This window comes from Macaca nemestrina, chromosome 1 (genome assembly GCF_043159975.1).
Source record: "Macaca nemestrina isolate mMacNem1 chromosome 1, mMacNem.hap1, whole genome shotgun sequence".
NCBI lineage: Eukaryota > Metazoa > Chordata > Mammalia > Primates > Cercopithecidae > Macaca > Macaca nemestrina.
Window position 1 is genome coordinate 141,340,055 of NC_092125.1, and position 12,949 is coordinate 141,353,003.

Consider the following 12,949-nt stretch of genomic DNA (forward strand, 5'->3'; position numbering starts at 1 on the left):
GCCAATTATTTTAAGACATATATATTAACTGTATAATTTGCAGAAAGCATAAAAATAAATAAATCCCTCAGTGTAATCAAGATACTTATCATCTGATAGGGAAAATAAGGCAAATGCTCAAAGGATTAATAAGAGGCAAAGTAAGATCATACCCTAAAAATGCCATGCAGTTTGTTGAGAGCCCTCTGACACATATATATTTTTTCTTTTGGTGGTTAAGAAGAAAAAACGTAAGTGATGTGACTGCTCTTCTTAAACAAGATACACCATGGTTGAGATTAGTGCTGCCCATCAGAAATATATGTAATTTAATGTTTTCTAATATCCACATTTTAAAAATGTAAGTAAATTTAATATATTTATTTAACCAAATACACCCAAAGCATTATTTCTACATGTAATCAATATAAAAGACATAAGATATTTTTTCTTACTAAGTCATCCCAATTATTACATTTGCAAGACATTTCAATTCAAATGCTAAATTCCTACTAAAAACAATTGATTTGTAGATTTCATAAAATTCACGGTTGGAAAACTAGTTATGTATAGTCAAACTGTTCCAAACACATCTAAGTCTTCCAAAACTGAATTGTGTCCATTTTAAATTTTAATTAAAAGACAAATTTTAAAACTTAGTTCCTTTAGCTACATGTCAAGGGCTCAATTAGCCACATATGACCAGAGGCTACCATATTAGATAAGCACAAGTCTAGATGGCCCTTTCTAACAGTTAACCTGTCCATCTATAAGGGAAGAGGGCTGTGCAATACTAAAACATCCTCTGAGTTTCTAAAAATAATTATCTCCTTAATAATTATGCTTGATTGCACTTTTGATATATTTCCATGAAATATGGGGAGAAAACTTGTCTAGGGTCCCATATAAGGCAAAAGAAAATGTATGACTAGATACATTTATAGGTCTTTCATTTCTGTGCTGAAGTAATGGAGTAAAAACATCCCTCCCTGACCCCAACACAAGGACCTTTACCAATCACCAATGATCAGCCAGTTGTGCTTTCCTATAAGTTGTCAATAAAACCTGTTTCTGTCTCTACCTATGGAATGGGTTAATTACTAGCTCTACGACTCACTCAACTAAAGCATCTCACCTTCCAACAGAGATTTGAAACAGAACAAGTAATATCTGGTAGTACAGTCATCCCTTGGTATCCACGGGGAATTGGTTCCAGGACCTTCCACAGATACCAAAATCCATAGGTGCTCAAGTCCCTGATATAAAATGGTATAGTATTTGCACATAACCTGTGCATATCTTCTCATATACTATAAATCCTCTCTGGGCTACTTATAATACCTAACACAAATGTGAACAGTTGTTATACTCTATTGTCTGGGGGAATAATGACAAGAAAAAAAGACTGTACATGTTCAGTATGGATCCAATTTTTTTCCCAAATATTTTCAATCCTTGGTTGAATCCACAGATACAGAACCCACAAGTACCAAGGGCTGACTGTATATTTAATAGAGAATAAAGGAAGGATGAAACCCTGGTCTCTGACTCTGTGTCCTGAAATAATTATTTTACTGCAATGAAATTTTGACAGACCCCAAGTCAGGAAAGTTCATGTATGGAGCTTTTCAGGTATTACCAAGAATGAGAAGACTTTTGACAAGCAGAGATGAGGATGGAAAGCATTCCTCACGGAAGAAAGCACATAGTCAAAGGTCTTGCTAGGTTTATCTGGAGAGAAATGAGTAGTTCAGTTTCAATTAATTACAAGACACATTAGTTAAGACTGAGAAGTTAGCTTGGGGTCACAACACAGAGGTGCTTACTTTTCATTCTGGTGGCAGAAGTTGGAAACCACTAAAGCTTTCACACAGATAAGTAATTTAATCACAACAGTACATCAAGAGGACTAATATAAAAATATTAAAAGTAGAATAGGCTGGGCACAGTGGTTCATGCCCATAATCCCAACACTTTAAGAGGCCAGGGCAGGTAAATCACTTGAGTTCAGGAGTTCAGGTAAATCACATAGGTAATACGGCGAAATTCTGCCTCTACAAAATATTAAAAATTAGCAGGGTGTAGGCTGGGCACAGTAGCTCATGCCTGTAATCCCAGCACTTTGGGAGGCCAAGATGGGTGGATCACGAGGTCAGGAGATCAAGACCATCCTGGCTAACACGGTGAAACCCCGTCTCTAGTGAAAATACAAAAAATTAGCCGGGTACGGTGCTGGGCGCCTGTAGTCCCAGCTACTCAGAATCTGGGCAACAGAGGGAGACTCCATCTCAATAAATTAAAAAACAAAAACAAAACAAAAAAAAAACCCGGGTATGGTGGTGTGCACCTGTAGTCCCAGCTACTCAGGAGGCTGAGGTGGGAGGATCACTTGAGCCTGGGAGGTCGGGGCTGCAGTAAGCCGTGATTATGCCACTACACATCAGCCTGGGTGATAGAACGAGACCCTGTCTCAAAAAACAAAACAAAACAAAACAAAACAGTGAATGGATTATAACAAGGAAAGCCTCAACTAAGTCAGACCAGAACCACTTAGGAATGTTAAAAGGGCTCAGATTTAGGCAATTAAGGCCTGGTCTCTGTGATGCTAAGGGAAAAGAAGATACCTTTAGGCCTGGTGCGGTGGCTCACGCTTGTAATCCCAGCACTTTGGGAGGCCAAGGCAGACAGATTACTTGAGGTCAGGAGTTCGAGACCAGCCTGGCCAACACGGTGAAACTCCATCTCTACTAAAAATACAAAAATTAGCTAGGCACAGTGGTGCTAGCCTGTATCCCCAGCTACTCAGGAGGCTGAGGCAAGAGAATCGCTTGAACCTAGGAGGTGGAGGTTGCACTGAGCCAAGATCACATCACTGCACTCCAGCCTGGGTGACAGAGCAAGACTCTATCTCAAAAAGAAAAAAATAAATTAAAAAATAAAAACAAAAAAAGAAGATCTCTTTAAAGGTAAAACCCAAAGAATTTAGCACCTCTTTAGTTGTAGAGAACTGAGAAGTTGTCAAAAATGATAAAACTTATGAGAGATCATGTAGATGAAGTATATACGAGTCATCTACATAGAGACTGTAACTGAAATCTCCACAGTGGACGTTCAATCAGAAAAGAATAGTAGTAGGCCCTGGTTTCACACCTTATGAAGACTTTGGGAGGGATGCAGTTATTTAGAGGTCACTGGCCCCTCTGGGGCAGGGATGCAAATTATAGGCATATGGGAGCACCTAGATGCTAAGTAAAATAAAGACTGACTCTCAACTGGGTGTGATTTTGCCCCTTATCTCCCCGAACTGGGATATTTGGCTATGTTAATAGACAATTTTGGTTTCAAATGCGGGTAGAGGAAAGGGCACTACTAGCATCTAGCAGGTAGCAGTTAGGGTTCCTGTTAATCAGCCTACAATGTGCACAGGCCCACCACCAAGAAAAATTTACCCCAGCCTAAAATGTTAATAGTGCTATGGTTGAGAAACTCTAAGATCTGAACAGATAGTGAGAAAATAAGACAAAAAGGAATAATGGATAGAGGCTATAGGAGCAGGAGAGCTCCATAGTAAACATGTTGAATGAAAGGGAATTAAGAACAGAGACAGATGGGTTAGACGTGGTGAGAAGGGATACCTTTTCCTGAGAAAGAGGTAAGAGAAGGATGACAAAGCTAAGGGCTCTGCTTAGAAGATGAGAAGTTGAAAGTCTACTGAGTGCAGCAAACCACCATGGCACACGTTTCCCTATGTAACAAACCTGTACATCCTGCACATGTACACCAGAACTTAAATAATAATTTTTTTAAAAGTCTACTGAAATGACTAGGTTTAATTCCAGCTCTTACATGGGCAAGATGCTTGGGCCATCTGGGGTGCAATTTATTCATAAAGACTTTCTTGAAGATTTCTTTTAGCACCAAAATTCCATAGCCTTTTTTTTTTTTTTTTTTTTTTTTATGTTAAAGAGGTGGGTCTTGCTTTTTCACTCAGGCTGGAGTGCAGTGGCAAAATCATAGCTCATTGCAGCCTCAAACTCTTCGGTTCAAGCAATCCTCCTGCCTCAGCCTCCTGAGTAGCTGGGATTACAGGTACGTGCAACTGCACCTGGGCCCAACCTCTCTTTTCAGTAAGTGTTAACACTGCTTAAAATGAGGGAACAAGGGTGGGAAATGTCAAGAATGTAAACAGTTTGCTTGATCCTCTGTTTTGAAGAGAGCCAACTACACAATCCCATTTCTTCTTAAACTTTTACTCCAACATTTTAGTGACTTACACCTGTAGCACAAACTTGAATGGTGTAACATATCATAGACTTGATGCTTTGGTGCTTATTTTTGCTGTAACCTCTTTGTCCTGTTGGGCATTTTATTGTTTTGAAACTTTATTTTGGGCCAGTCAAAATTATAAAGTTTTGTTAAATTAGAAACAAAAAGTATAGTATATAATGAACCAAATGTTTAAGAAAATCTATTTTAAGAAAAATAGAGGTCTCCCCTATGTTGCTCAGGCTGGGCACAGGGGCTCATGCCTATAATCCTAGTGCTTTGGGAGGCCAAGGTGGGAGGACTGCTTGAGCCCAGGAGTTTGAAACCAGCCTGAGCAACATAAGGGAGACCTCATCTCTACAAAAAATTTAAAAACAAAACAAAAACTCTGCAACATGATTCTTCGCATCTTAAAGGGGATGGAGGGGCCCGGCAAGGTAGCTCACGCCTGTAATCCCAGCACTTCGGGAGGCCGAGGCCAGTGGATCACGAGGTCAGAAGTTCGAGACCAGCCTGACCAACATGGTGAAACCCCGTCTCTACTAAAAATGCAAAAATTAGCCGGGCGTGGAGGCGCGCACCTGTAATCCCAGCTACTTGGGAGGCTGCGGCATGAGAATCACTTGAACCCAGGAGGCAGAGGTTGCAGTGAGCAGAGATCAGGCCACTGCACTCCAGCCTGGGCGACAGAGAGAGACTCTGTCTCAAAAAAAAAAAAAAAAAAGGAGGGGGGGATGGATGGAGGACACTTCTGTTGTTAAGTAAAACAAAATACAATAAAATACAAAATTAATTAATGTTGGTTGTCAGAAAAGTCACTTTTGAATGGTTCTTATCCATACTTATCAATAACAAAACATCCACACTAAACATTGCCAGTCTTTAATGATAATAATTATGAGCAGAGAATTATGTAAAAGAATCAAAGATGCTAAGAAAGCACAAGGGCCAAAGCAGTTTGATCCTCATGGTGAAATGGTTTCCTAAGTATCCCCAGACAACAATCTTAAACACTAAGGCTAAGATTTGTCCTCTAAAGTACTTGTAAGAAAAAGGTAAGAAGTAGGGGGTAATGGAACAGAGGGAGGGAGGGGGAGAGAGAGAGAATATACAAATATATTCCTTTCATAGTTTCTGAAAACACCTTGAACAGTACTTTATGTATCTTAATGTATCCCAATCATCTAGAATATTTGTTGAAAGAATGATATCAGTATATAATTTGAAGATTAAGTAGGCATAATACTCCATTAGGAAATCCCTTGGATTTCTTAGATATCCCTAGAATAGATTCTAATAGATGGTTTTATGACATGCTTTAAAATTGGGATTGCTGGCAAATAAATATCAACATTATAGAACTTTCAGTTAAACACAAACAAGAGGGCCAAGTGCGACGGCTCATGCCTGTAATCCCAACACTTTGAGAGGTCAAGGTGAGTGGATCACCTAAGATCAGGAGTTCGAGACCAACCTGGCCAACATGGCGAAACACCATCTCCAATAAAAATACAAAAATTAGCCGGGCATGGTGGTACACACCTGCAATCCTAGTTACTCGGGAGGCTGAGGCATGAGAATCGCTTGAACCTGGGAGGCAGAGGTTGCAGTGAGCCGAGATTGTGCCACTGCACTCCAGCCTAGGTGACAGAGTGAGACTCTGTCTCAAAAAACAAACAAACAAACAAAAATACAAACAAGAGGACCAATGATAGGTAGGTAGGTGGATAGGGGAAGGATGTTACTCGTGAGTACTTTTCTTAAAAATTACATAGGCAAAAATTAGGCTTAGAGATCCAACATTTCATTTAAGTCAGGGCTTTTAAATACCTCTTGTACCACTTCCAAACCCAATTTCAAATCCTTTCAAGATTTGTTAGAAAAAAAAAAAAAACATTACTTTTACCTTCTGCACAGGAGCTTGACATTCAGATTCTAACATCGTTGTGGCATTATCACCAGATGGATGCATCACAGTTATGCCATTTGAGAGCTGTTCAGAATCACCTGGATGCACACATTTTTAGAATAGTATAATTAAAATATTTCATCCTACTCAACCAGAATTTGATTTTATTTTTCCTTCCAGGTCAGACACTATGAAAACAAAGAGACTAATTTTTTGATGCATCATTTAACTTTGGAATATTCTTAGTTAGGGACCTGTTATACTGTAAAATATTTCTCATTTGAAAGTTACCACTTTGTTCTCTTTTTGTTATTTTTGCTTATTCTGGTCAGCATGAAGTATAGCTGACATCATACTCACATACCAAAACCTATTTTATTTGACCCCATGCTATAGCAGCTCTCCAGTGTACAGAGTGACTTCAGCTCCAGATGTTTTGTTTTTTTTTTTTTTTTGAGAGAGGTCTTGCTTTGATGCCCCAGGCTAGAGTACAATGGCGCAATCTTGGCTCACTGCAACCTCCACCTCCAGGGTTCAAGAGATTCTCCTGCCTCAGCCACCCAATTACAGGTGCCCACCACCATGCCTGGCTAATTTTTGTATTTTTAGTAGAGATGGGGTTTTACCACGTTGGCCAGGCTGGACTTGAACTCCTGACCTTCAGTGATCCGCCCGCCTTGGCCTCCCAAAGTGCTGGGATTACAGGCATGAGCCATTGTGGCTGGCCAGGCCTGTAAATTTCAATGTGAGTTTTGGAAAGGACAAATATTCAAAACCATAGCATAACTTATCTGAAGCAATTTAGACTGCTGATAAAACCCAGTTATCACTAAACATTTACTGAGCACATACTATGTACTAAACACTGGGAACATAAGGATGACTAAAACGTAGTAACTATCCTCAGGTATTACGTGCCCAGCCTAGAGGTGGGTTTTGATTAGGCCAAGCCAATCATGGTAATTGTATCTCACCATCAGTAACTCATTTAGGAAGAGCAGACCTGAGCCAGTGCAGGGCTTCCAAGGGAAAGATTCTGCCTGGGTGGCCAATTGGAGACAAAAAAACACAGAGGGGAACTAAGATACCAGACACTCAAAATAGCTACCAAGGGAACAGGGATGAGAAATGCAGTAAGTCTGACTCTGAGGCGAGGAGAACTCATGCAATCTCATTAATTCTTAAGTTTTCATGCAAATATTTCATTTATTATTATTGGTGAAGATTAACTACAGAGTGTGAGCCCTGATAAAGCCATGACTAAAAGATTGACCTATCTTTGGACTATTGCCTATATATGCCAACAAAATTCCTTATTAAATCAGTTTGGGCTGAGTTTTCTGTCATCCGCAACATGGAACATCCTGATACATGAAACTTAATTGACCACTTGATTCAATTCTCTCTAGTCATCGTCCACAGGTTCTAATTAGTGGCTGAAGAACAAGAGGGACAAATCAAAACTGAGCTGCTGTCTTTGTTAACTGACCCAAACTAACAAAATCCTGGCCACTTACATATTATAGGGACTTACATTTAAGCTTCTACCACCCATCAATCCCTTGATGGATTCTCTGGCTAAATCATACTCTGAGGTTGAGGTTTAGAAGAAGAGAGCAAGGAACATCAAGGAATAGCAGTGAGCACAGGAGAGCAAGACAAAACACTGTCAAAGAATGCATGAACAAAAGCTCAAATTTTTAATTTGTATGTCTCTACACAGCCCCAGTGTAGCCGTGTTTCCTCACTTCAACAAGGAAAGGAAAAAAAAACTGAGAAAAGCCAAAGCTGTAAGTACAGGACTACCTTCCCTTCTCTGCTTCCTGTCAGTGATGATTTACAAAGGAGAAAAAGTATGTATGGTAAGTGAAATTCTAAAGTGACCCTCAATTTGCTGACCCTAAGTTGGTAAGTGGTGATAGTGCCATTATTAACAATTAAAGAGGAAGGATTAAATTCTGGGTACTAGGCTGGGTGCAATGGCTCAGGCCTGCAATCCAGCACTTTGGGAGGCCAAGGCGGGAGGATTCCTTAAGCCCAGAAGTTTGAGACCACCCCATCTCTACCAAACAAAACAAAACAAACAAACAAAAACTTAGCTGGGCATGGTGGCACATATTTGAGGTCCCAGCTACTTTGAGAGGCTGAGGTAGGAGGATGGCTTCAGCCCAGGAAGTCAAGGCTGCAATGAGCCATGTTTGTGCCACTGTACTCCAGCCTGAGCAACACAGGAAGACTGTCTCAAAAAAATAAATAAAATCTGGGGACTAAAAGGGGGAATTCAGTTTTTACATGGCTGTGTGTGGAATGCCTATGTGATGTTTAAGCAAAGACATTTAGTAGAGTTGTATAAACATGCCTGGGGCCTGGATACATTTGAACTGTAAAAATGAGACTAGAAGTCATGGATGCCAAAGATCACTCAAGTATACAGCACTGCTTCCAACCTTTTCCACGTCATGATATATAGAAAATGATCAATGTATGGCCACCTGCACAAATGGGAAGGCTGCTCCCAGCTCATTGCTATAAGAGCTGAGGGGACATTCATTCAGTAAGACTGTGCTTTGAAACATGGTTGGGTAATTCTGGAGTAGACGAAAAAAACATATAAGAGGCTTAAGGATGCGACTTAGACAATTATCAACATCTAAAGGGAGGCAGATAAAGAGAGATCTGTAAGGAACAGAGAGATAGGATGGTTAAGAGAGGTGTCATAAAAGCCTAGGAAGTATGTCAAGGGTCCAACTCCCTGAAAAATATTTTTACATAAATTACGCTGTGACACCTCAAAACACTACAAAACTAATCTTTCCTCAGAAGCCTATTCTTCATCTGTGTCCCAGGTCTGTCAACCTGGACAGTATCTAGCCAGTATCCTGTGAGCCACCAAAGCTTATATCCCTGGGTTATTAACCCAGCACGTTTTCATATTTTGCAGACCTGCCCATTCTACTCTTCTAATTTAACTTTCCCCTTCTCTTTCCTTCTATCACTTTATGTCATTTTTTCCCTACTACTGCAACAGCCCAGCTGGTCTCCTCCCTTCTCTAGTCTCTATATTCTTTCCTTCAACTCACCTAAATAATATTGGCAAATAAATCACCCAGAGGCACAACTTCACTCAAAAAGCCTTCACTGCCTCCCCACTGACTATACTATTATAATTAAGTACAAAGTATCTGGACTTAAAGGGTTAAATGATCTAAACCTGGTCTACCTTTCTAATTTTCCACATTCCTGTTTAATCCAACCAAATCTTTAATCACATGGAATTATGAGTTGCCTAAAAACCTTCACATTCATGTTGCTTCCTCCATCCAAATGCCTTTCTATACTAAATATACATAGGTAAGCCTTATTTTTTTCTGCAATATCCAGCTCAAATGATACTCATTCTGTAAAATACGTATCTGCCAAACAGATCAGGTGATTCTGCCTTCTTTACTTCCTTAAAGTTCACTTTAGCTTCTCTCAGGGCACATTATTTTTACTTTATATACCAGTTGTTCATGTCTCCTATGAGATAGCAAACTCCTGGATTTACTTTTTCATTTGCAATTATGAATTCATGTTTATATAACAACCTAAATATTTTAAAGACTCAATATAATTTAGTGAAGTTTAAAAAAAATTTTTTTTATTATACTTTAAGTTCTGGGATACATGTACAGAACGTGCAGGTTTATTACATAGGTATACACGTGCCATGGTGGTTTGCTGTACCCATCAACCCGTCATCTACATTAGGTATTTCTCCTAATGCTACTTCTCCCCTAGCCCCCCACAGGCCCCAGTGTGTGATGTTCCCCTCCCTGTGTCCATGTGCTCTCAGTGTTCAATTCCCACTTAGGAGTGAGAACATGCGGTGTTTGGTTTTCTGTTCTTGTGTTAGTTTGCTGAGAATAATGGTTTCCAGCTTCATTCATGTCCCTGCAAAGGACATGAATTCATCTTTTTTTATGGCTGCAATTTAGTGAAGTTTTTATGAGACAGGGAAAGGGTAAACTATAAGGATAAGGGTAGTAATCTTTTATGGCTAAAAGCTTCAACTTATAAGGAAAAAAAATTCAACATCGTCCATTTCATGTGGAGATCGTATGTGGGCAGGTGTGATGAAAACCAGTAACACTTAAAAATTCACTTTTTAATATTTTACGTACTCTAACATTTTGTCAAACTATTTTTCCAATAAGAAAACTTCAACATACATGTTACTTTTATCATTTAGTTGTAAGGTTTAACAAAAAATTTATTTCTATTGAGATTTAACTCCAGAAAAAGAAAATGTCTTTATAAATCTTATGGCTCACATACATTTGCAATGTCCCTTGGGCATAGTGCCACCTACAGTTGGCAAATGTAAACCACATTGTTTCTGAGAATTTTGCTAACTGCAAAAGAACAGCTACTTTGGCACCATCCAAACTTTCCTTTATATATTAGATTACTAATAAGAATCATATAAACAGAATTTCAAGTAATATAACAAACTGATCCTTACTGAAGGTGTAGGTATTAAAAGTCTGACTTTTCATAGATAGGGTGTTTTCTTAAATTAGGAATAAGAGAACACCTTGACTATATTCTTACCTTTGTTTTTCATAATCTATTCCTTTTCAAGGGCAAGGCTACCCTGGCATTCTTCTAAAACATACTCTGGCTAAAGCAGTAACTTTTGCCTACTTTAGCTCTTTATAATGAGCCTTCAAATGTTCAAATCTCTCCAATTAAAAAACTCAAAACAATCTCGCCCACTCCTCCAAAAAAATCTATTTTCCTGTTAAAGCCACAAATATCTTCCCATCCTCTTTACCAACAAAGTTCTTCAAAGAATGGTTTACACTCAAATTCACTACACTCAAATTCCATTACTTCTGAATTTACAACAATCTGGTTTCCACCCCATCACAATGGGTACTAAAAAAGCCTCTGCAAAAGTAAAAATTCTCACATTCCCAATGTAATGCCCTCTCTCCATTCCTCATCCTACTTAAATGCTCTGCAGTATGTGATACTCTTGATTTCCTTCCAAAAAAAATCTATCTTCATGGGCTTCTATTACACTATTTTCCCTTTTTCTCTACCTTTGATTACCTCTTCTTTTAACTATTTTTTTCTACTTTTACTGAGGAGGTTTTGTTTCTTAGAATTTTGTCCTTGAGCTTTTCTCTTCCTGCTCTGCAGATTTTCCTGGGTGTTTTCGTTTATTCTTACGGCTTCAAGTAGCTTCTACATACTGCTAATTCCTAATTTGTAACTCCTGTTACACGCTGGTAGTTCTAGAAACCTATTTCTAGCTTTATATTTCCACTTAGATATTCTGTAACATCTCAAACATGTGCAAAATGAGTTGTCTCCTGTTTTCAATCCAACTATTAGATAATCTCCCAGTGGCTCATTCATTTTAACAAAGTCTATCAATTCTGCCACAAAAATGCCTTATACATCCACATCCTTTCTATAGTTGCTGTGTTACTTTTGGTCCTAATAATTCATTTCCTAGACTATAGCATTCAGTGTCCTTACTTGATCCTAACTACATCAGAGTATCATCTTAATCCATCCTCTATATAGTAAGCAGCAATTTTTTCCCTATTATAAAACCTAGGGCCAGGTGTGGTGGCTCATGCCTGTAATCCTAGAACCTCGGGAGGCCAAGGTAGGTGGATCACTTGAGGCCAGGAGTTCAAGACCAGCCTGGCCAACGTGGCGAAACCTTATCTCTACAAAAAATACAAAAATTAGCCGTATATGGTGGTGCATGCCTGTAATCCCAAATACTTGGGTGGCTGAGACATGAGAATCGCTTGAACCCAGGAGGCAGGGGTTGCAGGGAGCAGACGTTGTGCTACTACACTCCAGCCTGCGCAACAGGGCGAGACTCTGTGTCAAAAAATAAATAAAATAAAATTGAATAAAATCTGATTATGCTTCCTATATGAAGCTCCTTGTTGTACACAAATAAAAGTATACAAATTTGTATACAATTTGTTGTATACAAATTAATAGCACTGGTATATTCTAGGTAACTCATGACCTATAGCTATCATTCCGTTATTCTCCAAGAATCTTGAAAATGTATTTCCAAAAAAGAGTAGACATAAATATTTCATACTTGGGATATTTGTTTATTCTTCTTCCTGGAATGCCCTCCGGTGTGGCCTTAGATATTTTCTCCATTGATCTCCATTCCCTTCCCCACAATGAAGAGATATAACTTTAGGTAAAGACAAAATGGAATATTCAAACACAGAATAGGGAGGCTGAGGCAAGCGGATCATCTGAGGTCAAGAGATAGAGACCAGCCTAACCAACGCGGTGAAACCCTGTCTCTACTAAAAAGAAAAAAAATTAGCTGGGTGTGGTGCTACATGCCTGTAATCACAGCTCCTCTGGAGGCTGAGATAGGAGAATTGCTTGAACCTGGGAGACAGAGGTTGCAGTGAGTCAAGATCGCACCACTGCACCCACCCTGGGTAACAAGAATGAAACTCCGTCTCAAAAAAAACAAAAAACAAACAAAAAAAAAAAACAAACTACAAAAATATTAGCTGGGCATGGTGGCGCACGCCTGTAATCCCAGCTACTCAGGAGGCTGAGGCAGGAGAGTCGCTTGAACCCGGGAGGCAGAGGTTGCAGTAAGCCAAGATTGTGCCACTGCACTCCCACCTGCAAGACAGAGCGAGACTCCATCTCAAAAAATAAATTAAAAAAAAACCACACACACACACACACACACACACACACACACAAAATAATAGGGAGCTTTTAAACTGAAAGCTGCAAAGAAGG

General features: G+C 39.3%; 1 protein-coding gene across 9 annotated transcripts in view; it reads right to left on the minus strand.

Moving 5' to 3' along the window:
• Nucleotides 1-12,949, minus strand: part of LOC105485381 (bromodomain testis associated) — a 63,959-nt gene that overhangs the window by 9,278 nt on the left and 41,732 nt on the right. For all 9 annotated transcript variants that reach the window (XM_011747681.2, XM_071079973.1, XM_011747682.3 and 6 more), the window contains one exon: nt 6,152-6,252. In XM_011747681.2, coding sequence (XP_011745983.2) covers nt 6,152-6,252 — 101 coding nt within the window. The remainder of the gene's footprint in view (nt 1-6,151; nt 6,253-12,949) is intronic.